The sequence below is a fragment of the Mizuhopecten yessoensis genome, unplaced genomic scaffold, assembly GCF_002113885.1.
Source record: "Mizuhopecten yessoensis strain PY_sf001 unplaced genomic scaffold, ASM211388v2 scaffold6087, whole genome shotgun sequence".
Taxonomy (NCBI): Eukaryota; Metazoa; Mollusca; class Bivalvia; order Pectinida; family Pectinidae; genus Mizuhopecten; species Mizuhopecten yessoensis.
Window position 1 is genome coordinate 144,297 of NW_018406373.1, and position 27,645 is coordinate 171,941.

At 40.5% G+C, this 27,645-nt stretch overlaps 1 protein-coding gene across 2 annotated transcripts in view; it reads right to left on the minus strand.

The window, feature by feature from the left end:
• Positions 1 to 27,645, minus strand: part of LOC110451490 (dihydropyrimidine dehydrogenase [NADP(+)]-like) — a 115,334-nt gene that overhangs the window by 82,040 nt on the left and 5,649 nt on the right. Inside the window, exons 1-8 of one of the 2 annotated variants that reach the window (XM_021499534.1) lie at positions 18,117 to 18,193; positions 17,895 to 18,005; positions 15,189 to 15,271; positions 7,561 to 7,648; positions 5,992 to 6,153; positions 5,476 to 5,672; positions 3,440 to 3,521; positions 1,095 to 1,182 (exon numbers count right to left, since the gene is read on the minus strand). In XM_021499534.1, coding sequence (XP_021355209.1) covers positions 1,095 to 1,182; positions 3,440 to 3,521; positions 5,476 to 5,672; positions 5,992 to 6,153; positions 7,561 to 7,648; positions 15,189 to 15,271; positions 17,895 to 18,005; positions 18,117 to 18,125 — 820 coding nt within the window. In that variant the 5' untranslated portion in view covers positions 18,126 to 18,193. Of the gene's footprint in view, positions 1 to 1,094; positions 1,183 to 3,439; positions 3,522 to 5,475; positions 5,673 to 5,991; positions 6,154 to 7,560; positions 7,649 to 15,188; positions 15,272 to 17,894; positions 18,006 to 18,116; positions 18,194 to 27,645 lie in introns of those variants that run through there. The other variant, XM_021499533.1, reaches the window with a different exon arrangement.

Sequence of the window (27,645 nt, forward strand, 5' to 3'; positions counted from 1 at the left end):
TGACCCCTGTGACCTTGAATATAAGTCAAGGTCATTTTTTAAAAATAAATCCTGGCAGCCCTTCATCCCAGTTTGCTGCTGGCCAATTATCATCACCCTAGGCCTTTTGGTTATTGAGAATAAGTTGTTTAAAGCAAAATATTGACGCCGGACGCTGGACGACAGACGCCGTACGGACGCTGGACGCCGCACCACGGCATAAGCTCACTTGGCCCTTTCGGGCCAGGTGAGCTAATAAGTGAAGGTCAATTATTTGGAGGATAAACTTGGTAGCCCTTCATCCTAGCATGTAACTGGCCAGATATCATCACCCTAGCCCTCTCCGTTACTCAGAAGAACTTGTTTAAAAGTTTAAACATATTTGACCCCTGTGACCTTGAATATAAATCAAGGTCATTGATTTGAACAAACTTGGTAGCCCTTCATTTCAGCATGTTACTAGCCAACTATCATCACCCTAGGCCTCTTGGTTATTCAGAAGAAGTTGTTTAAAGGTTTTAATCATATTTGATCCCTGTGACCTTGAATATAAGTCAAGGTCATTTATTTGAACAAACTTGGTAGCCCTTCATCCCAGCATGTTACTGACCAACTATCATCACCCTAGGCCTCTTGGTTATTCAGAAGAAGTTGTTTAAAGATTTTAACATATTTGACCCCTGTGACCTTGAAAATGGATGAAGGTCATTTATTTGAACAGACTTTGTAGCTCTTTATCCCAGCATGCTTCTGGAAAAATTTCATCACCCTAACCTTTTTTGTTACTTAGAAGAAGTTGTTTAAAGGAAAAAGTTGATGCTGGACGGACGCTGCACCATACCATAAGCTCACTTGGAACTTCGGGCTAGGTTATCAGGTACATTCATGTAACAGATATGGAATCCTGCCACATTTTTGGAAAACCACCCAACTTTTGGCCATATTTTTTCTAATTTGAACTATAAAATGTATATCAATTGTTTATATGAATCTCAATATATAAAGATAAGCAAATTAGTCTTCTCCGTTATTCACAGCTCAAAAGTGTACTTATTACTGTGGAACACTGATGGTTATATATTCAGAAATGTAAATGTTTGAAATGAACATCTTACCGGTGCCGAGGAACACCACCTCATATCCCTGCCCCTTCAAACCCTCCAGTGTGAGATCTTTAGTTGACAAAGCCTTGCCATTCATAACCTGAAATTGAAATTACAACTCCTGTCACCATCATATTGATGTTGTGATATTTAGGTTTATTTAATTTAGATATCATGCAACATTTCACCACATAAAATACACATACATTCTGAAGGCTCCTTATTTCAAAAACATAACATATATATTTTAAATTATGTTTGCTATTGAAATTAGGAATTAAAATAATTCTTTTGTGTTTTGCTGCATAGAATATGACATTGCTGTAAAAATAGGATTCTTCATAAATGTGTACATTTCCAACATTAGACCAATTAAAAAGAGAGCTTAATAGTCATGCGAAAGTGGCCAGCTACATACACTTGTACATGTATATATGGTCACATCTAATAGACTTCAGTTTATAGTCAATAATGAACTTAACATAACTTACACATTTGTCACCCTTGTAAAAGTACTAGCCGCTTCCTTCCGTCTCGAATACGGAGAATTTCTCTTAAACTCAAACAGTAGTGTGTAAGCCTAGTAAACCAGAGGTTCCAGGTTCAACTCTTAGCAGAGGCATTGAAAAAATACTGACCTCTAGCCTGTTAACAGAGGGCCTGTATCGCTCACCTGGATATCTAAGAAAGCAAGGCATAATATTATCCAAATGAGATCCAAGGGCAAGGGAATATGCCAGATGGGTGGGGATCTTAACCATTTCGAAGTTATGACCCAGGGGTTAAATTTCCAAGGATGGGGCAGACCCCAAGACAATCCTGGAAGCATATGTGCAGTCATCTCTTTATACTCAGCAATTGGTAAATACGGTTATAGGATGGGGATCTCAACTGTTTCCAAGCTGTGACTAAGAAACAAGTTCCCTAGGGGTTTGGTCAGACCCCAGGGTCTATTCTTATATCATCACTACATTCTTCTCTTTATGCCCAGTATTTGTATATATAGTTTTGGGGTGGGGATCTCAACCGTTTCAAAGTTATGACCGTGGGACTATGTCTCATAGGGTGGGGCCAGACCCTAGGGCCATCCTGGAAAAAGATGTGCATTCTTCTCTTTATATTCAGCAATTATATATATGGTTATATGGTGGAGACCTCAACCATTTCCAAGTAATAAACTTTTTTTGGCCCCACCCCTTAGCCCGGTGGGGTCAGCCCCATCATTTGTACAATTTTGAATCTCCACTACCTAGGGATGCTTCCTGTCAAATATGGTTAATATACATCTCTTAGTTCCAGATAAGAAGTCGCTTAAAGCAATATAGCCAAATTGACACCTTTTTGGCCCCGCCTCTCAGGGGTCAGCCCCTCCATTTGTACAATTTTGAATCTCTACCACTAAGAGATGATTCCAGTCAAGTATAGTTGATATCCATCACTTAGTTTCAGAGAAGAAGTCGCTTAAAGCAATATAGCCAAATACCCTTTTTGGCCCCCGCCCCGCAGCCTCCTTAGGGATCAGCAATACCATTCGTACTATTTTGAATCCCTGCCTCCCATGAATGCTTTTGATCAAATATGATTGATATCCAGTAAGAAGTCGTTTGTAGCAATATAGAAAAATTGCCCCCTTTTGGCCCCACCCCTTAGCTCACTGGGGGGTTAGCCCCTCCATTTGTACAATTTTGAATCCCCACTACCTAGGGATGCTTCTAGTCAAATATGGTTGATATCCATCGCTTAGTTCCAGAGAAGAAGTCGCTTAAAGCAGAAAAGCCAAATAAACCTTTTTGGCCCCGCCCCTCAGCCCCCTGGGGGTTCAGCCACACCATTTGTAAAATTTTGAATCTCTACCTCCCATAAATGCTTTAATCAAATATGATTGATATCCAGTGCATAGTTCTACAGAAGAAGTCGTTTGTAGCAATAAAGCCAAATTGCCCATTTTTGGCCCAGCCCCTCAGCTTCCTAGGGGGTCAGCCCCACCATTTGTACAATTTTGAATCTCCACTACCTAGGGATGCTTCCAGTCAAATATAGGTGATATCCACCTCTTAGTTCTAGAGGAGAAGTCGCTTAAAGCAATATAGCCAAATTGACCCCTTTTGGCCCCGACCCTCAGCCCCCTGGGGGATCAGCCCAACCATTTGTACAATTTTGAATCCCCACCACCTAAGGATGCTTCCATTCAAATTTAGTTGAATTCCAATCAGTGGTTAAGAAGAAGAAGTCGTTTAAAGAAATTGTTGACGTACAGACGACGGACGGACAACGGACGACGGGCGGAGGACGGACGCCACAATATGGCATAAGCTCACCTTGGTCCTTCGGACCAGGTGAGCTAACAAGGTACTTACCTTGACTCCAACATCCTTCATCAGCTCCACTTCAAAATCGACCACACTGTAGGGAAGACGGTACTGAGGAATCTCGGAGGAACTGAAAACACACCAGACATCTATTTTATACATATATACATCATTAATCAAAAACAGACACATGCTTTAACAAGAGGCCCAGAGGGCCTGTATCGCTCACCTGGATATCTAAGAAAGCATGGCAAAATATTCTCTAAATGAGATCCAAGGGAATATGCCAGACCCCAAAGCCAATCTTTGTAGCATATCTGTATTAGATTTTTCATGCCCTGCATTTGTTTCTATAGTTTTGGGTTGGGGATCTCAACTGTTTCGAAGTTATGACCCAAGGTTTAAGTCTGCAAGGTTGGGGCAAACCCTTGGGTCAATTTTAATATCATGACTGCATTCGTCTCTTTATGCCCAACAATTGTATATATAGTTTTGGGGTGGGGATCTTAACCATTTCGAAGTTATGACCCAGGGGTTAAGATTCCAAGGATGGTGCAGACCCCAAGGACATCCTGGAAGCATATGTGCATTAATCTCTTTATACTCAGCAATTGTATATACAGTTATAGGATGGGGATCTCAACTGTTTCCAAGCTGTGACTAAGAAACAAGTTCCCTAGGGGTTTGGTCAGACCCCAGGGTCTATTCTTATATCATCACTACATTCGTCTCTTTATGCCCAGTATTTGTATATATAGTTTTGGGGTGGGGATCTCAACCGTTTCAAAGTTATGACCCTCGGAATATGTCTCATAGGGTGGGGCCAGACTCTAGGGACATCCTGGAAAAAGATGTGCATTCTTCTCTTTATACTCAGCAATTGTATATATGGTTATACGGTGGGGATCTCAACCATTTCTAAGTAATAAACCTTTTTTGGCCCCACCCCTTAGCCCGGTGGGGTCAGCCCCATCATTTGTACAATTTTGAATCTCCACTACCTAGGGATGCTTCCTGTCAAATATTGGCGAATATCCATCTCTTAGTTCCAAAGAAGAAGTCGCTTAAAGCAATATAGCCAAATACTGTTTTTGGTCCCCGCCCCCTAGGGGGGTCAGCCACACCATTTGTACAATTGTGAATCCCTGCCTCCCATGAATGCTTACCACCAAATACGATCGATATCCATAGCAAAGTTCTACAGAAAAAGTTGTTTATAGCAATATAGCCAAATTGCCCCCTTTTGGCCCCACCTCTCAGCCCCCTGGGGGGTCAGCCCCTCCATCTGTACAACTTTGAATCCCCACTACCTAGGGATGCTTCCAGTCAAATATGGTTGAAATCCATCACTTAGTTCCAAAGAAGTAGCTTAAAGCAGTATAGCCAAATAACCCTTTTTGGCCCCGCCCATCAGCCCCCTGGGGGGTCAGCCACACCATTTGTACAATTTTGAACCCCTACCTCCCATAAATGCTTTTGATTAAATATGATTAATATGAGTGCATAGTTCTACAGAAGAAGTCGTTTGTAGCAATATAGCAAAATTGCCCATTTTTGGCCCCTCCCCTCAGCCCCCTAGGGGGTCAGCTCCCTCCATTTGTACAATTTTGAATCTCAACTACCTAAAGATGCTTCCAGTCAAATATGGTTGATATCCACCTCTTAGTTCCAGAGGAGAAGTCGCTTAAAGCAATATAGCCAATTTGACCCCTTTTGGCCCCGCCCCTCAGCCCCCTGGGGGATCAGCCCAACCATTTGTACAATTTTGAATCCCCACCACCTAAGGATGCTTCAATTCAAATTTATTTGAATTCCAATCAGTGGTTAAGAAAAAAGTCATTTAAAGAAATTGGTGACGTACGGACAATGGAAGGACGGACGACGGACGACGGATGGACGACGGACGGACGCCACGGTATGGCATAAGCTCACCTTGGTCCTTCGGTGAGCTAATAATATACCGTATTAACATGTCAAATTACCACCTTCCATAAAATTCTTGGAAAGTCTTGAAAATATAAATAACATATTAAATTATTATTGTTTTTCTTGCCAGTTGTTTGCAATGAATCTGATATCCCTACCTCAGTCCCCCTATATAATCATTCTTCTCAAATATAGTGAGATTTGAATAGCCGAGGCGCGCCAGAAAGGTGGCACAGCTGATGCTAGCAGGCCCACAGCCCACAAGAGCCACCTTGGTCTGGTAACTCTCAGGCAGCTCTTCAAGGGGAAGCAACCCTGGATCACGAATCTGTGGAATCTTCATAGCTTTGAATACCTAGTAGGTAACAGGCATATTGATATATCATAGTCTCAATTATCATTGACCATATCACATATTCGAGTAACGACTAATTGCAATAGTGAAAAAAAGTTAGTTACCTTTTATTTTTTCAATATAGGTTTCCTGTAAAAAGTTCATGAATGGAAGCCAATATTTACAGATAAGTTTTTAAAAGTCAATAAAATTTCAATGAGCTTTAAATCATTTTCAGAGTCTAATGCATTGTGTTAAGTATCCTGTAAGAATTCACTGTTTACTGTAAGTTTACAGATTTTACTTAAGATGTCCACAGTTTACTTCAATTGGTTCTTACTTCAGTGGCAAACTGCTGTAATCCTCCGATGTTTATTGGTCCTTCTTCAGAGGCATACAGGTTACAACCACCAACACAGAGGTCAGAGGTCGGGCAGACCATACCACAAGTAAGGCCAAGAGGATTGTCTGACAAAATGGACTTAGCTGCTCCGTAGAAGTTCTGCAATTAACCAATTGTAAGGGATATAACGACAGACTGACATCACTCAATACAACTCTGTCCTTAAATGTGTAAGGGAAGAACCTACTGACCACTGTCCTTGCAAATCTAAGGAAAGAACCTACTGACCACTGTGTGTTTAGTGAAGTCCTACCGACCACTGTGTTTTTAGTGTGGTCTTACTGACCACTGTCTTTAGTGAGGTCCTATTGACCACAGTGTATTTAGGGTGGTCCTACTAACCACTGTGTGTTGAGTGAGGTCCTACTGACTAATGTGTGTTTAGTGTAGTCCTACTGACCACTGTGTGTTAAGTGAGGTCCTACTGACCACTGTCCTGCTTTAGTGAGGTCCTACTGACCACTTTGTGTTTAGTGAGGTCCTACTGACCACTGTGTATTCAGTGTGGTCCTACTGACTACTGTGGGTTTAATGAGGTCCTACCGACCACTTTGTGTTTAGTGTGGTCCTAGAGACCACTGTGAGTAGGACCACTGTGTGTTTAGTAAGATCCTACTGACCATTGTGTGTTTAGTGAGGTCCTACTGACCACTGTGTGTTTAGTGAGGTCCTACTGACCACTGTGTGTTTAGTGAGATCCTACTGACCATTGTGTTTAGTGTGGTCTTACTAACGACTGTGTGTTTAGTGAGGTCCTACTGACCACTGTGTGTTTAGTGAGGTCCTACTGACCACTGTGTGTTTAGTGAGGTCCTACTGACCATTGTGTTTAGTGAGGTCCTACTGACCATTGGTTGTTTAGTGTGGTCGTATTTTCCACTATGTTTAGTGAGGTCCTACAGACCACTGTTTGTTTAGTGGTCAGGTCCTACTGACCACTGTGTATTAAGTGTGGTCTTACTGACCATTGTGTGTTTAGTGAGGTCCTACTGACCATTGTGTGTTTAGTGAGATTCTACTGACCACTCTGTGTTTAGTGAGGTCCTACTGACCATTGTGTTTAGTGTGGTCTTAATAACGACTGTGTGTTTAGTGAGGTCCTACTGACCACTGTGTGTTTAGTGAGGTCCTACTGACCATTGTGTGTTTAGTGAGATTCTACTGACCACTATGTGTTTAGTGAGGTCCTACTGACCATTGTGTTTAGTGAGGTCCTACTGACCACTTTTTGTTTAGTGTGGTCTTACTAACGACTGTGTGTTTACTGAGGTCCTACAGACCACTGTGTGTTTAGTGAGGTCCTACCGACCACTGTGTTTAGTGAGGTACTACTGACCATTGTGTTTAGTGAGGTCCTACTGACCACTGTGTATTTAGTGTGGTCTTACTAACGACTGTGTGTTTAGTGAGTTCCTACCGACCACAGTGTGTTTAGTGAGGTCCTACTGACCACTGTGTGTTTAGTGAGGTCCAACCTACCATTGTCCCTGTTCAGTAAGAATGTACCTTGTTTGCTATACTTGTTATGAATGACTTTATGTCCAGCTGTGTTGGACAACTCTTCTGACAGGGAGCATCTGCACACTTCAAACATCTGTAGAAAAAATTATTAAAGTAATTAAAGTTAATATCAAGATAAATTTACAAACTAATCAGATATTGAATTAAATATAGGAAGTTTTAGAAATTATTGTATATCAGAACAAGAGGCCAAGAGGGCCTGTATCGCTGACCTGAATGTGTTTAAAATAATTGGTATGAAGTAAAGATATAGCACTCAATGGTAGGTGCTGTAAGTACATATGAATTTTCAGAAAGATCCATCCAGTACTTGAGATATAGCGAGAACAAACTTCAAACAGAGCCCCACCACTATGCCCCTAGGGGGGTCTTACCCACTGTTTATACAAAATTAAGTCCCCTTGGCCCAAGGACGCTCCAGACTAAATAAGGATAAGATCCCTTAATCCCGATGGTCGAAGAAGGATTTTAAAGGTTATACCTCTATTTCTCTTATTGGGCCCCACCCTTCTGCCCCCTGGGAGACCACACCCACTGCTTATACAAAATTGAGTCCACTTGGCCAAAGGATGCTCCAGACTAAATTAGGATAAAATCCCTTAATCCCTATGGTAGAAGAAGGATTTTAAAGGTTTTACCTCTAATTCCCCTATTAGGCCCCGCCTCTCTGCTTCCAGGGGGTTTAGACACACCGTTTATACAAAATTGGTTCCTCTTCACCCAAGGATGCTTCATACCAAATTTGGACAAAATCCTGTCATTCGTACAGAAGAAGGTTTTTGAAGAATTTGCTATATTTTCCCAAATGGGCCCGCCAATCTGCCCCAAGGGGGGCCACACTCACTGTTTATACAAAATTGAGTCTCTTTTGCCCAAGATTCTCCAGACCAAATTGGGCAGAAATCCTTCAACCCTATGGTAGAAGAAGGATTTTAAAGATTTACCTCTATTTCCCCTATTGGGCCCCATCCTTCTGCCCCCTTTGAGACCACACCGTCTGCTTATACAAAATTGAGTCCCCTTGGCCATAGGATCCTCAAAACCAAATTAGGATAAAATCCCTTAATCCCGATGGTGGAAGAAGGATTTTAAAAGTTTTACCTCTATTTCCCCTATTGGGCACGCCCCTCAGGTCCAAGGGGTGCCACACCCACCATTTATACAAAATTTGTTCCCCTTTACCCAAGGATACTCCACACAAAATATGGAATAAAACCTTTCATTCTGAGAGAATAAGAAGGATTTTAAAGAATAATTTGCTATGTTTCCCCTTATGGGCCTGCCCCTAAGGCCCCTGGGCCCACTTGTATAAAACATCTCAACTCTTGAGATTTCCTTAAGTCTAAGATTTCCCATAGACAATACATTGCTTGAGATTTTCCTTAACTTTGAGATGTTTTATACAAGTGGGCCCTGGGGGGGCCAGACCCACGGTTTATACAAAATTGGTTCCTCTTCACGCAAGGATGATTCAGACCAAATATGGACCAAATCTTTTTATTCCTACAGAAGGTTAAGGATTTTAAAGACTAATTTGCTATGTTTCCTCTATTTGACCTCGCCCATCAAGCCCCTGGGGGGCCAGACCCACGGTTTATAAAATTTTGGTTCCTCTTCCCCCAAGGACGCCTCTGAGAAAATATAGAATAAATCCTTTCATTCCTACAGAAGAAGAAGGATTTTAGACAATTTGCTATATTTCCCCTATTGGGCCCCGCCCCTCAGCCCCCAGGGGGGCCACACCCACCATTTATACAAAATTGGTTCCCCTTCACCCAAGGATGATTCAGACCAAATATGGATCAAATCTTTTTATTCCTACAGAAGGTTAAGGATTTTAAAGACTAATTTGCTATGTTTCCTCTATTGGACCTCGCCCCTCAAGCCCCTGGGGGGCCAGACCCACCGTTTATATAACATTGGTTCCTCTTCCCTCAAAGATGCTTCTGACCAAATTTGGTCAAAATCTACTGGGCCGTTCAGGACAAGTAGCGTTTCAAATGAAAAGTTGACGGACGGACGGATATATGATTTGATATTTATTTTAAACATTAGATGTTTATATATACATGTAAAAACCAGTTTTTGAGGAAAATGTTATAAATATAAATTAATGGAATAAACAGTTACTTAAATGATAACCTTAAATGATGAGCTCTCTCCCTCCATAACTCATATCACAGGTATGATGAGAGCTCTTTCCCTCCATAACTCATACCACAGGTATGATGAAAGCTCTTTCCCTCCATAACTCATACCACAGGTATGATGAGAGCTCTCTCCATCCATAACTCATACCACAGGTATGATGAGTGCTCTCTCCCTCCATAACTCATATCACAGGTATGATGATAGCCCTCTCCCTCCATGACTCATACCACAGGTATGATGAGAGAGCTCTCCCTCCATAACGCATACCACAAGTATGATGAGATAGCTCTCCTCCATAACTCATACCACAGGTATGATGAGGGCTCTCTCCCTCCATAACTCATATCACAGGTATGATGATAGCCCTCTCCCTCCATGCCTCATACCACAGGTATGATGAGAGAGCTCCCCCTCCATAACGCATACCACAAGTATGATGAGAGAGCTCTTCCTCCATAACTCATACCACAGGTATGATGAAAGCTCTTTCCCTCCATAACTCATACCACAGGAATGATGAGAGCTCTCTCCCTCCATAACTCACACCACAGGTATGATGAGTGCTCTCTCCCTCCATAACTCATATCACAGGTATGATGATAGCCCTCTCCCTCCATGCCTCATACCACAGGTATGATGAGAGAGCTCCCCCTCCATAACGCATACCACAAGTATGATGAGATAGCTCTCCGAGAGAGTTTTCCCTCAATAACTCATACCACAGGTATGATGAGAGCTCTTTCCCTCCATAACTCATACCCCAGGTATGATGAAAGCTCTTTCCCTCCATAACTCATACCACAGGAATGATGAGAGCTCTCTCCCTCCATGACTCATACCACAAGTAAAATGAGAGAGAGCTCCCTCCATAACGCATACCACAGGTATAATGAGAGAGCTCTCCCTCCATAACTCATACAACAAGTATGATGAGAGACCTCTCTCTCCATAGCTCATACCACAAGTATGATGAGAGAGCTCCCCCTCCATAACGCATACCACAAGTATGATGAGAGAGCTCTTCCTCCATAACTCATACCACAAGTATGATGCTCCATAACTCATACCACAGGTATGATGAGCGCTCTCTCCCTCCATAACTCATATCACAGGTATGATGATAGCCCTCTCCCTCCATGACTCATACCACAGGTATGATGAGAGAGCTCCCCCTCCATAACGCATACCACAAGTATGATGAGAGAGCTCTTCCTCCATAACTCATACCACAAGTATGATGAGATAGCTCTCCCTCTATAACTTATACCACAAGTATGATGAGAGAGTTTTCCCTCAATTACTCATACCACAGGTATGATGAGATAGCTCTCCCTCCATAACTCATACCACAAGTATGATGAGAGAGCTCTCCCTCCATAACTCATACCACAAGATAACTCATACCACAGGTATGATGAGAGCTCTCCCTCCATAACTCATACCACAAGTATGATGAGACAGCTCTCCCTCCATAACTCAGACCACAAGTATGATGAGAGAGCTCTCCCTCTATAACTCACACACAAGTATGATGAGAGAGCTCTCCCTCCATAACCCATACCACAAGTATAATGAGAGAGCTCTCCCTCCATAACTCATACCACAAGTATAATGAGAGAGCTCTCCTCCATAACTCATACCACAGGTATGATGAGAGCTCTCCCTCCATAACTCATACCACAAGTATAATGAGAGAGCTCTCCTCCATAACTCATACCACAAGTATGATGAGATAGCTCTCCCTCCATAACTCATACTACAGGTATGAGGAGAGCTCTCTCCCTCCATAACTTATACCACAGGTATGATGAGAGCTCTCTCCCTCCATAACTCAAACCTAAAGGATAATGAGAGAGCTCTCCTCCATAACTCATACCACAAGTATGAAGAGATAGCTCTCCCTCCATAACTCATACCACAGGTATGAGGAGAGCTCTCTCCCTCCATAACTTATACCACAGGTATGATGAGAGCTCTCTCCCTCAATAACTCATATCACAGGTATGATGAGAGCTCTCTCCCTCCATAACTCAAACCTAAAGGATAATGAGAGAGCTCTCCTCCATAACTCATACCACAAGTATGATGAGATAGCTCTCCCTCCATAACTCATACCACAAGTATGATGAGAGAGCCCTCCCTCCATAACTCATACCACAGGTATGATGAGAGCTCACTCACCCGTAACTCATATCACAGGTATGATGAGAGCTCTCTCCCTCCATGACTCATACCACAAGTAAAATGAGAGAGAGCTCCCTCCATAACTCATACCACAAGTTTGATGAGAGAGCTCTCCCTCCATAACTCATATCACAAGAATGATGAGAGAGCTCTCCCTCCCTAACTCATACCACAAGTATGAGGAGATAGCTCTCCTCCATAACTCATACCCCAGGTATGATGAGAGCTCACTCAGCCGTAACTCATATCACAGGTATGATGAGAGCTCTCTCCCTCCATGACTCATACAACAAGTAAAATGAGAGAGAGCTCCCTCCATAACGCATACCAAAGGAATACTGAGAGAGATCTCCCTCCATAACTCATACCCCAGGTATGATGAGAGCTCTCCCTCCCTAACTCATACCACAAGTATGATGAGATACAAGTATGATGAGATAGCTCTCCCCCCATAACTCATACCACAAGTATGATGTGATAGCTCTCCTCCATAACTCATACCACAATGATGATGAGAGAGCCCTCCCTTCATAACTCATACCACAGGTATGAGGAGAGCTCTCCCTCCATAACTCAAACCACAGGTATTATGAGAGCTCTCCTTCCATAACTCATACCACAAGTATGAAGAGAGCTCTCTCCCTCCATAACTCATACCACAAGTATGATGAGAGCTCTCTCCCTCCATAACTCATACAACAGGTAAGATGAGAGTTCTTTTCCACAGTAACTCATACCACAAGTATGATGAGAGCTCTCTCCCTCTATAACTCATACTACAGGTATGATGAGAGCTCTTTCCCTCTATAACTCATACCACAGGTATGATGAGAGTTCTTTCCCACAGTAACGCATACCACAGATATGATGAGAGCTCTCTCCCTCCATAACTCATACCACAGGTTTGATGAGAGCTCTTTCCCTCCATAACTCATACCACAAGTATGATAAGAGAGCTCTCCCTCCATAACTCATACCACAAGTATGATGAGAGAGCTCTCCCTCCATAGCTCATACCACAAGTATGATGAGAGAGCTCTCCCTCCATTACTCATATCACAAGTACGATGAGAGAGCTCTCCCTCCATAACTCATACCACAAGTATGATGAGAGAGCTCTCCCTCCATAACTCATACCACAGGTATGATGAGAGCTCTTTCCCTCCATAACTCATACCACAAGTATGATGAGATAGATCTCCCTCCATAACTCATACCACAGGTATGATGAGAGCTCTCCATCTATAACTCATACAACAAGTATGATGAGACACCTTTCCTCCATAACTCATACCACAAGTATGATGAGATAGACTCTCCCTCCATAACTCATACCACAAGTACGATGAGAGAGCTCCCCCTCCATAACTCATACCACAGGTATGATGAGAGAGCTCTCCCTCCGTAACTCATACCACAGGTATGATGAGAGCTCTCTCCCTCCATAACTCATATCACAGGTATGATGAGAGCTCTCTCCCTCCATAACTCAAACCACAGGTATTATGAGAGCTCTTTCCCTCCATAACTCATACCACAAGTATGATGAGAGCTCTTTCCCTCCATAACTCATACCACAGGTATGATGAGAGCTCTCCCCCTCCATAACTCATACCACAGGTTTGCTGAGAGTTCTTTCCCACAGTAACTCATACCACAGGTATGATGAGAGCTCTCTCCCTCCGTAACTCATATCACAGGTATGATGAGAGCTCTCTCCCTCCATAACTCATACCACAGGTATGATGAGAGCTATTTCCCTCCATAACTCATACCACAAGTATGATGAGAGTTCTCTCCCTCCATAACTCATACCACAGGTTACTCCTGATCATAAATAATATATACGAGGAAGTTATTTCCCACTAAAAATGTCAAAACATGTACATGGTACATATATTCAAATCACTAAACTGTAAAGATACGTCAAGCAGAAACTATCTTACGTTCTATCACAACACTGTCACGAGAGGTTCATTTTTAATTATTGTAAATCAAAATTTATATAGTATCCTTTATATTTAATTCACAACCAAGTGTTTAACTTGACAATTTCTGCAAATGTAACAATATATGTATAATTTACAGATTTACGACGAGGTCAGAAACTGAGGTGACAATCTACTATTCATGATACTGCATATTGACAGGGTCTTACATGATTGAAATTTCGCATCCCACGGCACAAAGAGGATTAAACCTCTTATAAATAATTCATTGGTTATATCCAAAGAAATAACACAGCACAGGTGTATTGGTTGCCAGGTGACTTAGCTCTACACTGCTTAATCATAAAATCTCAAACAAGTTGTGTACCTGCCTTCTTGTTAACTCAACTGGAATCTGTCAGATTTTTAGCACTTTCTACTATTGGATAAAGAAGACTTTTTACTTCTATAGTTTTATTGTTGTGTGTATAGTGTAACCCAATGATCTCATCCCTAGCCAATGTTATTTAAAACCTAGCGTTAATAAACAGCAACAACCATCTTCCTACATCAATTTGGTTTTTCAAGACAGAAAGCTGTAATTAAGGTAAGTTACAATAGTTGAACTTTATAGATAAAACATCATGTGCTGACAATTATTATTGAGAACTAAAATATAAGCCTGCTCATATCCAATGTTGACAGAGGAATTACATTGATATTAGAGAATTAGGAAGGAAAATAAATGTACCAGGGGAATGTACATTTATACTAAGGATGCTGTGAGAACAAAGGATTGGGGGGCTAAACATGCTTGTGTGACTCTGTGACATGACAGAAATCGAAATATGACATGAATATAGCTGAGATATAAAACTTAGTGCCAGAGAGAGGCTGAAATATAGGATTTAGTGGCAAGAGGGAGGCTGAAATATACAATTTCTAAGACCAGAGAAAAGCTGAGATATCGAACTTAATACTGTGGCCACAGATAGGCCAAGATATTGGACATAAGTGGCCAGAGACAGGCTGATTAATGTATTGGTCTGAGGTTGACACAGAGGATACTAAGAGTATTAGTCAGAGGTTGAGATAATTCTATGGAACTACAGAGAAGCTGGCTTTAAGACTTGCAATGTGTAATCAGAGTACTTGTGCCAAGAAATAGGCTGAGACAAGCACTTTTGTGACACAGACAGACTGATACAAAGGACTTGTGCGACTTAGACAGACTGATACAGGCAACTCCTGTGACCAGGAAGAGACATGTGTACAGAGACAAGCTTTTTAATGACACAGACAAGCTGAGACAAGAGCTGTTGGGTCATAGGAAATGCATGTGACTCATACCTTGATGCTTCTCTCAGAGCCCCTCGTTCACTCAGGGTTGTGTGTTTGATGTCAGAAAAATTCTTCTCTTTGGGCTCACAAGACTGAAAATGAAATTTAAAAGATTTAATATTTACTGTCCAAGCTAGATTTGTAAAAAGGCTGCATGTTTCCATCATTTTTGACAAATTTGTGATATATGCTACAGGGATATCCTGGAAATGATTTTTAGCCTATCTTTTACAACAGCCTGTTCCTACATGAATTGGGAAGATAAAGCATTGGGGTTTTTTATGGAAATCGGGAAGATTTTCCTGATTTTTTTCTTCATTTTTGGAAAATAAAGTACTTTTAAGCTAGGGGAAACAGCCTGTATTCGGCTGTAAAACTAGGAAAATCACTGACTGGCTCAGCTACATGATGACTTAAACATATTAAATATAGAGAGCAATGTACTTCTAACAATTGGAGTCAAACAAAACCAGTTCAAACACCTTGGAAATACATAAATAACTAATAAATCAACTAACCTTCAAGGTTACTCAGTAATTTATGATACATGTTTGGTGTCAAATAATAACAAGAGGCCCAGAGTGCCTGTAGTGCTCAAGCAACCATGGGGAAATATTCTCATTTAATATCATACTGCAACTTTTTCCAAATATTGGCTGTCTCTTAGAATCCCAAGTTCCTCATTATGTCCCTTCTTTCTGCACCCATAAAGTAGGGTGTTTTTTAAATATTTACCACAACTTCCCCCATTGGGCCCCTCCCATCTGCCACAGGGGACCCACACCCTCTGTTTATGCAAAATTGGGTCCCCTTTGCATTGGTTAAGGATGCTCTCACAAAATTTGGTTAAAATTCCTCCAAACGAACTGAAGAAGAAGGATTTCAAATATTTACCTCAACTTCCCCTATTTGGTCCTACCTCTCTCACTATTCCCAGGGGGGCATCATTCTTTTATGCAAAATTGAGTCCCCTTTGCCCCAAGGATGCTCTATACAAAATTTGGTTAAAATTCCTCCAATCGTACTGAATTCAAACATGTATCACTTGGTTCCCCTATGGAGCTCCACCCCTCTGTCCCCAGGAGGGCCACAACCTCCATTTATACAAAACTTTGTCCCCTTTACCAAAGGATGGCTCTACACAAAATCCCTCCAATCATAGTGAAGGAGGAGGATTTTAAACATTTATCACTATGTTGCCCCATTGAGCCCGGCCAACACTCTGCCCCAAGGGGAACACACTCAACATTTATACAAAATTGAGTCCCTTTTGCCCTCGGAAGCTCTCGACAAAATTAGGTAAAATATCCCTCCAATCGACAAAAGGAGAAGGCTTTTAAAGATTTATCTCATTTGCCCATATTTGGTCTCTCCCCTCTGCCCAAAGGGGACCACAACCTCCATATACAAAATTGAGTCCCGTTTGTCTAAGTATGCTCTTGACCTTATTTTGTCAAAGTCCCTCCAACTGTACAGACGGAGTACAACTATATAGATGTATTTTAATTTCCTTATCGGGCCCTAATCATCTACTAAAGATTTACTCTAATTTAATTTTACCAACCATCTGCCCCCATGGGGCCACGTCCTCTGTAATATAAAATGAACCCCCTTTGCCCTAGTATGCTCTGGACCAAATTTTGGTAAAGTCCCACAATTGTACAGAAGGAGAAGGATTTTAAGGATATACCTCAATTTCCCCTACTGGACCCTTTCCCTCTGCCCCAAAGGAGGCCACACTTTCTGTTTATACAAAATTGAGTCCCCTTTGCTCAAGGATGCTCCAGGCCAATATACCCTTGTAATCAATATCCACTGAACTGTTTAGGACTATAGTAGGATGGACAACCCAACCACAACATATAATCTCACTTGCCCTTTAATACATATATCTCCCTTTTAACGGGTAATGTTTAACACATATATCTCCCTTTTAACGGGTAATGTTTAACACATATATCTCCCTTTTAACGGGTAATGTTTAACACATATATCTCCCATTTTTACTTGTAAAGTGGGCATTTCTAGGTGTCTCCCTTTCACAGCTATATAAATCTTGAATCACAGAAAAGTTTCACCCTCAAAAGAACACATATGATGACTGCAGAGCTTCATTCTAACGGAAGACTTAACTATCCTCAGTAGTCAAAAGATTGATCAATTTGATACTATATGTTAGGGGTGTCACAATACACCTACAGTGTATCACAACATATTGCAATACAGAATAATTGTATTGCCATACCTATCTGATATACCCTCATAGGAAAATGGTGCTCATTTTAAAAAGAAATTGTTGTCAAAATGTTATCATATATAATATAGATCAAACAGATTTAAGATTTGTGTCAAACCAACCATCGATTATGATATTTAAACTGATTCCCATCACAAGTAATAACCTGTTTTATGGTTATTGGTATCTGTTATAATGTGAAGAAATTTGCAAAGTTAAAACACCTATCAGGTACATAGAGTCATGAGGTCTTCAAAAATATTGTGATACGATACACTATGCCTGTGTAATGTGATATACCGGTTTTCCCATATACTGTTACAGTCCTGCTGTTTGTAGTAAAGGCCTTCCTCAATAAGGACATAAATGGGGCCCACATTTATCATTAAACGATCACAATCAGAACACACCAAGGCAGTTCCCTCAAGTATTTACAGATCAGATTAGCCATCACAAAGAGACCACAGAGTAACCTTTACCGAACATCCTTTGTCCTGGTTCCTTTTCCAGTGTTTCCTGTTCTGCTTGGTGGCTGCACTGGGTACTAAACTGGCGCTGTGAAGGACTCTCGGGTTCAAAGCCAGGATACTCTGAAATCAGCAGATAATATCATTAAACCCTAGGTTAGCCAATGTATATAGCATCTTAGCCTAAATACAAATATTTATCACATAATGTTCTGTGTTATCCAGTAAATATACCCATGTCATATTTGTTTGCGTATTAACCCATGTAATCTGACCTATCAGTCCTTTGATAGGTTGTAAGTTTCAATTGTTTCAATTGTGACGTCACGCCTAGGACAAGTACATAACATCACAGATTTACGCACAGGAGTCAAGCATGAAAATTGTCGTTTTACACAAACAAGAGGCCCATGGGCCTTAACAGTCACCTTAGTTATTTAAAAACTGATGTTATCGATGTTGCCAAATGAAAAAGAAATAATTTTGCAACAAAGGTAACTTGAACTACATGCAATGCAAAAGTAGTGTGAAAGATCTGGGTAGTAAATGTACTATGTACAAATAGTGGTTCTATCAGTCAGCTGAATTATGGTAAAGCACCTTAAGACCCTTCCATCTATGAAGAGTATTTAATTCTACCATATCTGGATCTTGAGAAGAAGATTTTTGAAATATTAGTCAATTTGACCTATTTTAGCCCCACCCCTCAGGCATCTATGAAGAGTATTTGATTCTATCATATCTGGGTTTGGAGAAGAAGTTGTAAATGTAAATTGTTTACGGACGCACGATGCACGACAAAAGGTGATCGCAATAGGTCACTTGAGACCTATTTCTCAGGTGACCTAATAAATGCCACAAAACTTGATAATATGATAAAAAGGATCTTACACTCGTTTTAATTTCATATAAAATTTATGAAACTCGTCACAATTTTTTCATTTTAGCTCACCTTCAGGCTCGCTAAATTGAACAAAATGCCCAGAGGGCCTGTATCGCTCACATGGATAACTAAGCAATCATGGCAAAATATTCTCCAAATGAGATCCAAGGGAATATGCCAGACCCCAATGCCAATTCTTGTAGTATGTCTGTATTAGATTTTTCATGCCCAGCAATTTAATGTATGGTTATGGGGTGGGGATCTCAACCATTTTGAAGTTATGACCCAGGGGTTAAGTCTCCAAGGGTTGGGCAGACCCCAAGGCCATCCTGGAAGCATATGTGCATTCATCTCTTTATACTCAGCAATCGTATATATGCATGGTTATAGGGTGGGGATCTCAACTGTTTCCAAGCTGTGACTAAGAAACTAGGTCCCTAGGGGTTCGGTCAGACCCCAGGGTCTATTCTAATACCATGACTTCTTTTATCTCTTTATACCAAGCATTTGTATATATAGTTCTGGGGTGGGGATCTCAACCGTTTCAAAGTTATGACCCAGGGACTTTGTCCCAAAGGATGGGGCCAGACCCTAGGCCATCCTGGAAGCAAATGTGCATGCTTCTCTTTATACTCCACAATTGTATATATGGTTATATCGTGGGGATCTCAACCATTCCCAAGTAAGAAACTTTTTTTGGCCCCACCCCTTAGCACGGGGGGGGGGGGGTCAGCTCCACCATTTGTACAATTTTGAATCCCTGCCTCCCATGAATGCTAAATATGATCGATATCTATGGCATAATTCTACAGAAGAAGTCATTTATAGCAATATGGCCAAATTGCCCCCTTTTGGCACCGCCCCTCAGCCCCCTGGGGGGTCAGCCCAACCATTTGTACAATTTTAAATCCCCACCACCTAGGGATGCTTCCAGTCAAATATGGTTGATATCCAGTGCTTAAATCAATATAGCCCAATTGCCCCTTTTTGGCCCATGCCCCTCAGGCCCCTGGGGGCCCAGACCCATGGTTTATACAACATTGATTCCCCTTCACCCAAGGATGCTTCAGACCAAATATGGAACAAATCCTTTCATTCCTAGAAAATAAGAAGGATTTTAAAGAATTTGCTATGTTTCCCATATTTGGCCCCACCCCTCAGGCCCCTCGGGGGCCAGACCCAAGGTTTATGCAAAATTCGTTCCCCTTCACCCAAGGATGCTTCAGGCTAAATATGATCGACACAAATCCTTTCATTCCTACAGAAGAGGAAGGATTTTATAGAATTTGCTATATTTCCCCTATTGGGCCCTGCCCCTCAGGCCCCTCAGGGGCCAGACCCCCAGTTTATACAAAATTGGTTCCCTTTTACCCAAGGATGCTTCAGACTAAATATGGAACAAATCCTTTCATTCCTACAGAAGAAGAAGGATTTTAAAGAATTTATTATGTGTTCCCTACTGGGCCCTGCCCCTCAGGCCCTTCAGGGGCCAGACCCACGGTTTATACAGCATTGGTTCCCCTTCACCCAAGGATGCTTCAGACCAAATATGGAACAAATCCTTTCATTCCTAGAAAATAAGAAGGATTTTAAAGAATTTGCTATGTTTCCCATATATGGCCCCACCCCTCAGGCCCCTCGGGGGCCAGACCCAAGGTTTATGCAAAATTCGTTCCCTTTTACCCAAGGATGCTTCAGACTAAATATGGAACAAATCCTTTCATTCCTACAGAAGAAGAAGGATTTTAAAGAATTCACTATATTTCCCCTATTGGGCCCTGCCCCTCAGGCCCCTCAGGCCCCTCAGGGGCCAGACCCCTGGTTTATACAAAATTGGTTCCCTTTTACCCAAGGATGCTTCAGACTAAATATGGAACAAATCCTTTCATTCCTACAGAAGAAGAAGGATTTTAAAGAATTTATTATGTGTTCCCTATTGGGCCCTGCCCCTCAGGCCCTTCAGGGGCCAGACCCACGGTTTATACAGCATTGGTTCCCCTTCACCCAAGGATGCTTCAAACTAAATATGGAACAAATCCTTTCATTCCTACAGAAGAAGAAGGATTTTAAAGAATTCACTATATTTCCCATATTGGGCCCAGCTCCTCAGCCCCCAGGGGGGCCAGACCCACCATTTATACAACGTTTGTTCCCATTCCCTTTAGGATGCTTCTGACCAAATTTGGTCAAAATCTGCTCAGTCTTTTATGACAAGTAGCGATTTTTAGGAAAAGCTGACGGATGACAGACACCAGACACCGCACCATGGCATAAGCTCACTTGCCCTTCAGGCAGGTGAGCTAAAAACTCTTACGACTTGTTTCATAAATCTCATATGAAATGGAAACTCATGTAAGATCCTATATATATAACATCTTAAAAGAGTTTCTATTTCATGTCATGAATTTTTAGGCTTTTCAATTTTTTATTTTATAAAAGGCTCTACAGAAAATTTAAGTAAATAATTTTACAATATTTTTTTTAAATACTTCATTAATATATCAATTGTATCTCCTCATGGAACATGATGGCCGCATTGCGCTAAAATATATTCATGAATATGTAAAGTTACTTATAGATTAGGAGATTCCACAAGCGTACACTACCATACGATTTAAACAGCTAGGATACGCTTGCGTCTGGATAGCCGGTAAGAAGTTGAATAAAGCTGACATGGAATCTAGCACAGTGTTATGAATAAGTATTTAAAGCATTTACTTTGCTTGTATGTTGGTCTTAGGAATATGATTTTTTTTTAATTTTTTATGTAAATGGACATGTACCAGATATGATTTATATAAAGTACAGCCATGGCCGCATTGCGCTAAAATATATTCATGAATATGTAAAGTTACTTATAGATTAGGAGATTCCACAAGCGTACACTACCATACGATTTAAACAGGATACGCTTGCGTCTGGATAGCCGGTAAGAAGTTGAATATTAAAGCTGACATGGAATCTAGCACAGTGTTATGAATAAGTATTTAAAGCATTTACTTTGCTTGTATGTTGGTCTTAGGAATATGATTTTTTTTAATTTTTTATGTAAATGGACATGTACCAGATATGATTTATATAAAGTACAGCCATGATATCAGATGTTATGTTATATTATTTCCGGTCCAGAAAATTGGTATAATTTTATAATACTCTTGAAAATGAAGCAAATTTTATTCACTTGAAAGATTAAGAATATCAAAATGACGGTCCTGGATAATACCTGAGAAAGACAGACCCAAATTGGATCACATACATATGTAACAAAAATACTTTAAACATCTTTGTCAGGCAAAGACATAGAATGCATAGCCATGCTAGATTCTTTTGTCTACAGATGATTAATTTACGAGTTCAAATAGCATCAGAAGACATATTGACATATTGACAACTGTAAAAAGTCATTTGTTCACATAAAAACCATTCGGATTGATATATCTCGCCTATATACCCTGCTCTGACCATCAATGCACATGTCAAGATTGGTTGGTGTAGCACTTTTTCACAGTTTCAGAGAAAGTAACTTAAACGCAAAAACTCAATGTTGACGTGCCACCATCGCCGGACAAGCAACACCTTAGTCTCGTTTCCGCTACTCTGTGGTGGCGAGACGAAAACGGCGTGCACACCCGAAGACTGTGTCTTCTGTTTTGGACAATAGGACTTAACTCAGACCATGGAAATACTTAAGCTTTGATTCATACAAATTCTAGGGATTAGGGAGAACATATTAATATTTATTAGCGGGATGGGACCAGTTCAAATTATTTTAAATGAACAAAATTCAGCAGGTTTTTTGGCCATGGAAAGAAAAACATATCTGTTGTATGCCTGCATGCAGTTGTGTCACAAAAGTCAATGTTCCATTACAGGAGAATAAGAGAATAAGATAATTGCAATAAATAGTTAGATAATCATGAAAGGTATATAGTTACGAATTGTACATGCTTGCATTTCCATGTAAATTATTCACAAACACCTGCACGACACATTCCATTATTGACACAGTTTATCTGTACATGTATTAGATTTGCCAGAAATGTTTATTGTGTGTGATGACTTGTCTTAGATGCTTATGTAAAAAGGGAAAGCAAACTATACATTTACATATATATAATGCATGGTCTTTGAATAAAGTGGCCAAATGAAAAATCAGAAGTCACATTACATCTCCAGCACACAATCAGGTATACACACATAGGGAGATATTAGCCAGGTGGCAAAGGACTAGTAGTTAGCGCCTGATAAGGCAACTCCTGCGAATTCCTCTAAATTTTATTGATTAATGTATATGCTAATTGTATTAATTGTATATCTATGTACTGTAAAGCGCTTTAGAGTGGCTTATATTAGCTAGATCGCAGGGGCGCTATATCAAATGTTGTTTATTATTATATTATTAATAAGTCAAAGTTTTACCGATATATCACAAACACATTTTTTAACTTGTCAATGCATGCATGCACTTTATAAAAACATTTGGAAAAATATTTATTGTCTTGATTTTTTCCTTTCAAAGGGAAGCTTGTCACGGTTTGTGTAGGTTTAACAAAGGAAGTGAAGTCCTGTGCCCATTTGCCTAGAACTTCCCTGTAATAAATATGTCCTGGTCCATTGTAAAATGCTGAGATGATCCAGCAAGGATTTGTTCATTTGAAAATATTAGCATGTGTACAGCTAGCTTACGTTGATAAATAATTACTTTTAAGGTGATTTGATCACTTTCAACACAACCTTAGATGGAATCTGATTCCTTGGTTTCAAAGTGTGATCAGAAATTGCCTGAATACATCCCCCTCTCTTGTGGCCCCTTTGTCACTGCTTGTGTTTCTGAATGAAACTGCCTCATTCCAAATTAATTGTCACTTGCTAGAACTATCTGCACTATATTCAATTATTCAATGNCCCCCCCGTACAAATTGAGTGGTCAAACTGGATATTTGGAATAACCTATGCTTCAACAGTGCAGATAGTCCGAATTATTCTGACATTTTATCGACTTTTTTATATCGATCTGTCGTCGATTAACGTCAGAACTCCGGCCCTCTATTATATGTGGGAAATATGCGCCCCACGCCCGGAGCGCACTTCAAACTGATATTTTAGAAACAAATCGTCACTTTCACACACATGTCTCACATGGATCGAAAGATCTATTCTTTATGGGCACAGTGCAGACAACACGAACATTCTATTTACTGAAATATTGTTTTTGACGATATGTCCCTTTGAAAGGAGTTTATTTAAGAGGCACAGTAGTTTAGTGGTAGGACACCGGGCTCGTGACAGAAAAGTTGCGAGGTCGAGTCAGGGCACAGCACTCCGCCTGTTCCAGTCTACTCAGCTGTAAATGAGTATGTGGTTGGGCAGTGCTAGAAATGTAGAATGCTAGCTGTGAGCACCGAAATGGCAGCACCAGCTGTATGCTCCCCAGGGAGTTGAGAAAGGTATTGGCTGGTTGCAAAGTCCCTGTAACCAATGGATAATTATTTGTGAACCACTTCGAGACGACCTACTGCTTCGAGACGACCTCATACTAGGTTGTGATATAGCAGTATATAAGAACCTAAAATTATTATTATTAGTAGTAAAGTAGCCCAAGATGTTAGCCGTAAGTTAGACTATCATATTCCTTTTTTTTTCAATCATCACCCATTTCTACAGGGGGGGACGGGACGCGGTGGCCAAGTGTCTGACATTCTGCTACCACTAGCCCTCCACCGCCGAAACCTGGCATGTCCTTAAATGACTATAGCTGTTAATAGGATGTAAAACCCAAACAAACAAACAAAAAATCATCCATTTCTCCTATCTCATGCTATCATGTAAACCCTATCTCACACTGGAATAGTACTGTTACGTGACAACATACTAGTATGGACATGTATTTTCTAGCCCTGAAAGAGTATAGAGGGTTATCTGACATGACCTACATAGCAGTCACATCTGGCATCTCATCAACAAATTGGGAGTGAAGTCAAAACACAGTCAGAGGCTCAACAAGGGTAACAATGATTCTCAAATCAGCTATTTTTTAAATGAGTTATAATGAATGCCAAAAAAACAAACATTTAATGGACAGAACTTGTGAATGACTTTTTAAAATACTAAAATTGTACAATTTGGGATATCTAGAGCACAACAAGTCATAGGAAAACTTCACCAGTTTGGCCTTTGCCATGAATTAGAGTCCCCTACGGACCACTACTCCTTACTTGACCATGCTAAGAAAGATTAGAGATAGGTGGTGGCCAGCATGGGGGGGGGGGGGAGCCCAGAGAGTCTGACCCCTGGCCAACCCCGATTGATAACATAGAAACTCTATGCCAATCTTCAGTAATACTGTATCAATCACTAATACCTACAGTAACCAGGTATACTGTAAATATATACTCAGATCATGTCACACATGCGTTGTCCTCCAATCTTCTTTTAGTTATATAAACCTTTACTGGTAATTCCTGTGTTGATTTAATATATCAATCCCTCTGGGTGTTATGCAGGATAATACATGTACAATGTATATATTATGACCATCAAATGTTGAGAGCGATGGATATATATCTATACTAGTGAAATAATTGTGGCTTTGCAAGTTTTACAAATGCATTAGTTTTGTCGTATTTGACATAATTATGTGACAAGAAATCAAGATTGGAGGACAATGTGTTGCACAATTATTAAGAAGTGTGAGAAGGGAAGATGAAAGTGAAAGAATGGAAGATGGGCTCTCATCTGACTTGTAACAGGAGTCAAATAGCCTTTTTCATGGAGAGTCAAAACACACCCCATTTAAACATATTTGTTGTTTCAAATTAAGGGGTCAAGGCTAATTTTGGAGAATCACATACAGAGCTTTAAAATTCAAAAGGAAGCTCTGTTAGATTTTTGGGAACGGAACGTTCTGATGAAAAGACAAGAAACATAATTTACAGTCGTAGAAAAAGAGAAAGGGAGATTAGCATTATTTGAGATAATTTATGACACAGGCTGAATCAAAACAACAGTACAATCGTCTTCAGTATACACAAGAGTTCCAATGAGCATGCAGCGCTCACCTGGTAATAATCTAACACTTGTAATCTAAAAAGTGGACTAAAATACAGCTACAGGCATAATATCAGTGTTTGATTCATAAGAACCTATTAAAAGATTTAAACATATGATGCCTGTGGCCTTGAATGTCGAACAAGGACATTAGGTTGAAAGTGGGTCAAGGTCATTCATTTGAACAAACTTGGTAGCGCTTCATCCCAGCATGCTACAGGCCCAATATCAGTACCCTGGGCCTTTTGGTTTATGAGAAGAAGTTGTTTGAAGATTTTAACATATTTGACCCCTGTGACCTTGAAAGTGGGTCAAGGTCATTCATTTGAACAAACTTGGTAGCCCTTCATCCCAGCATGCTACAGGCACAATATCAGTACCTTGGGCCTTTTGGTTATTGAGAAGAAGTTGTTTGAAGATTTTAAGACATTTGACCCCTGTGACCTTGAAAGTGGGTCAAGGTCATTTATTTGAACAAACTTGGTAGTGCCTTATCCGAGCATGCTACTGGCCAAATATCATCAACCTCGGCCTCTTGGTTATTCAAAAGAAGTTGTTTAAAGTAAAAAGTTGACAACGGACGGATGACGGACAGACGGACCTTCGGGCCAGGTGAGCTAAAAATGGTAGTTATTTCCCAGTAATATTTTATTGGGAAGTTTCCTGTGTTCCTGTCAAGCATGTACATGTAGCTGCCTATTCCATATCACTGGTACACAGGTGACTCCATCAAATGCCCGTCTGACCCTATCCAATTTATTTTTTGTTTGTTAAATTTAATCCACATTGTCCTTCTTAGACCCAATATGAACAGCCATACTAAAAATTAGGACAATAATAACACATAATCTGAGTGAACTGTAGACCGTTTTTTTTGCACCAAAACTTTAACCGGGCGGACGGACGCAGACACTATACCATAATACGCCCGTCAAATTTTGACGGGCGTATAATTGCAACAAGAATTACGCGTAATTATATGTCTCGCCTGTCCCCGCTTTGAGCATAAGATTCAATGTGTCAAGCATTGTAAGTTTGAGCCGAAGTTCGGAATTTTATATTTTATAAACAAGTTTGGCAATACATCAACATGGCGGTATAAAAGGCACAAGTGCTTATTGTAATGGGAGCTGGCCATTACAGATGTCTCCCAAACTAACCGCACATTCAGAAAAACAAATATAAATAGGTGAACGGAAGTCATGTACATACCAAATTTGAGCAAAATCAAAATATATGTGAATTTCGACCAATCATGCAGAAGCCAGTATACGAAGACTGTGTTGTCAGATCAGAAAACGGATGCCGCGGTTGAGTTCGCAGTGCCAAAAACATGTACTTACCAAATTTGATCGAAATCGAACAATAACTGAAATTCGACCAATCAGAAGCCAGTATAGGTGACCATTATGTCAAATCAGAAAATGAAAAATGTAGATGAGTTTGCAGTGACAAAATAAACCTACATACAAAATTTGAGCGAAATCGAACAATATCTGAATTTCGACCAATCAGAAGTCGTCAAATCACAAACTGGACGCCGCAGTTGAGTTTGCAATGCTAAAATACACTTACATACTAATTTATAGCAAAATCGACCAGTAACTGAATTTCGACCAAGCAGAACCCAATATACAGCAGCCTTTTTTGTCAAATCAGAAAACAGATGTTGCGACTGAGTTTGCAGTGCCAAAATACATGTATTTTCCAAATTTGATTGTAATCGAACAATAACTGAATTTTGACCAATCAGAAGCCCTTATAAGGTGGCCATTTTGTCAAATCAGAAAACGGATATTGCAGCTGAGTTTACGGTGACAAAATACACGTTGT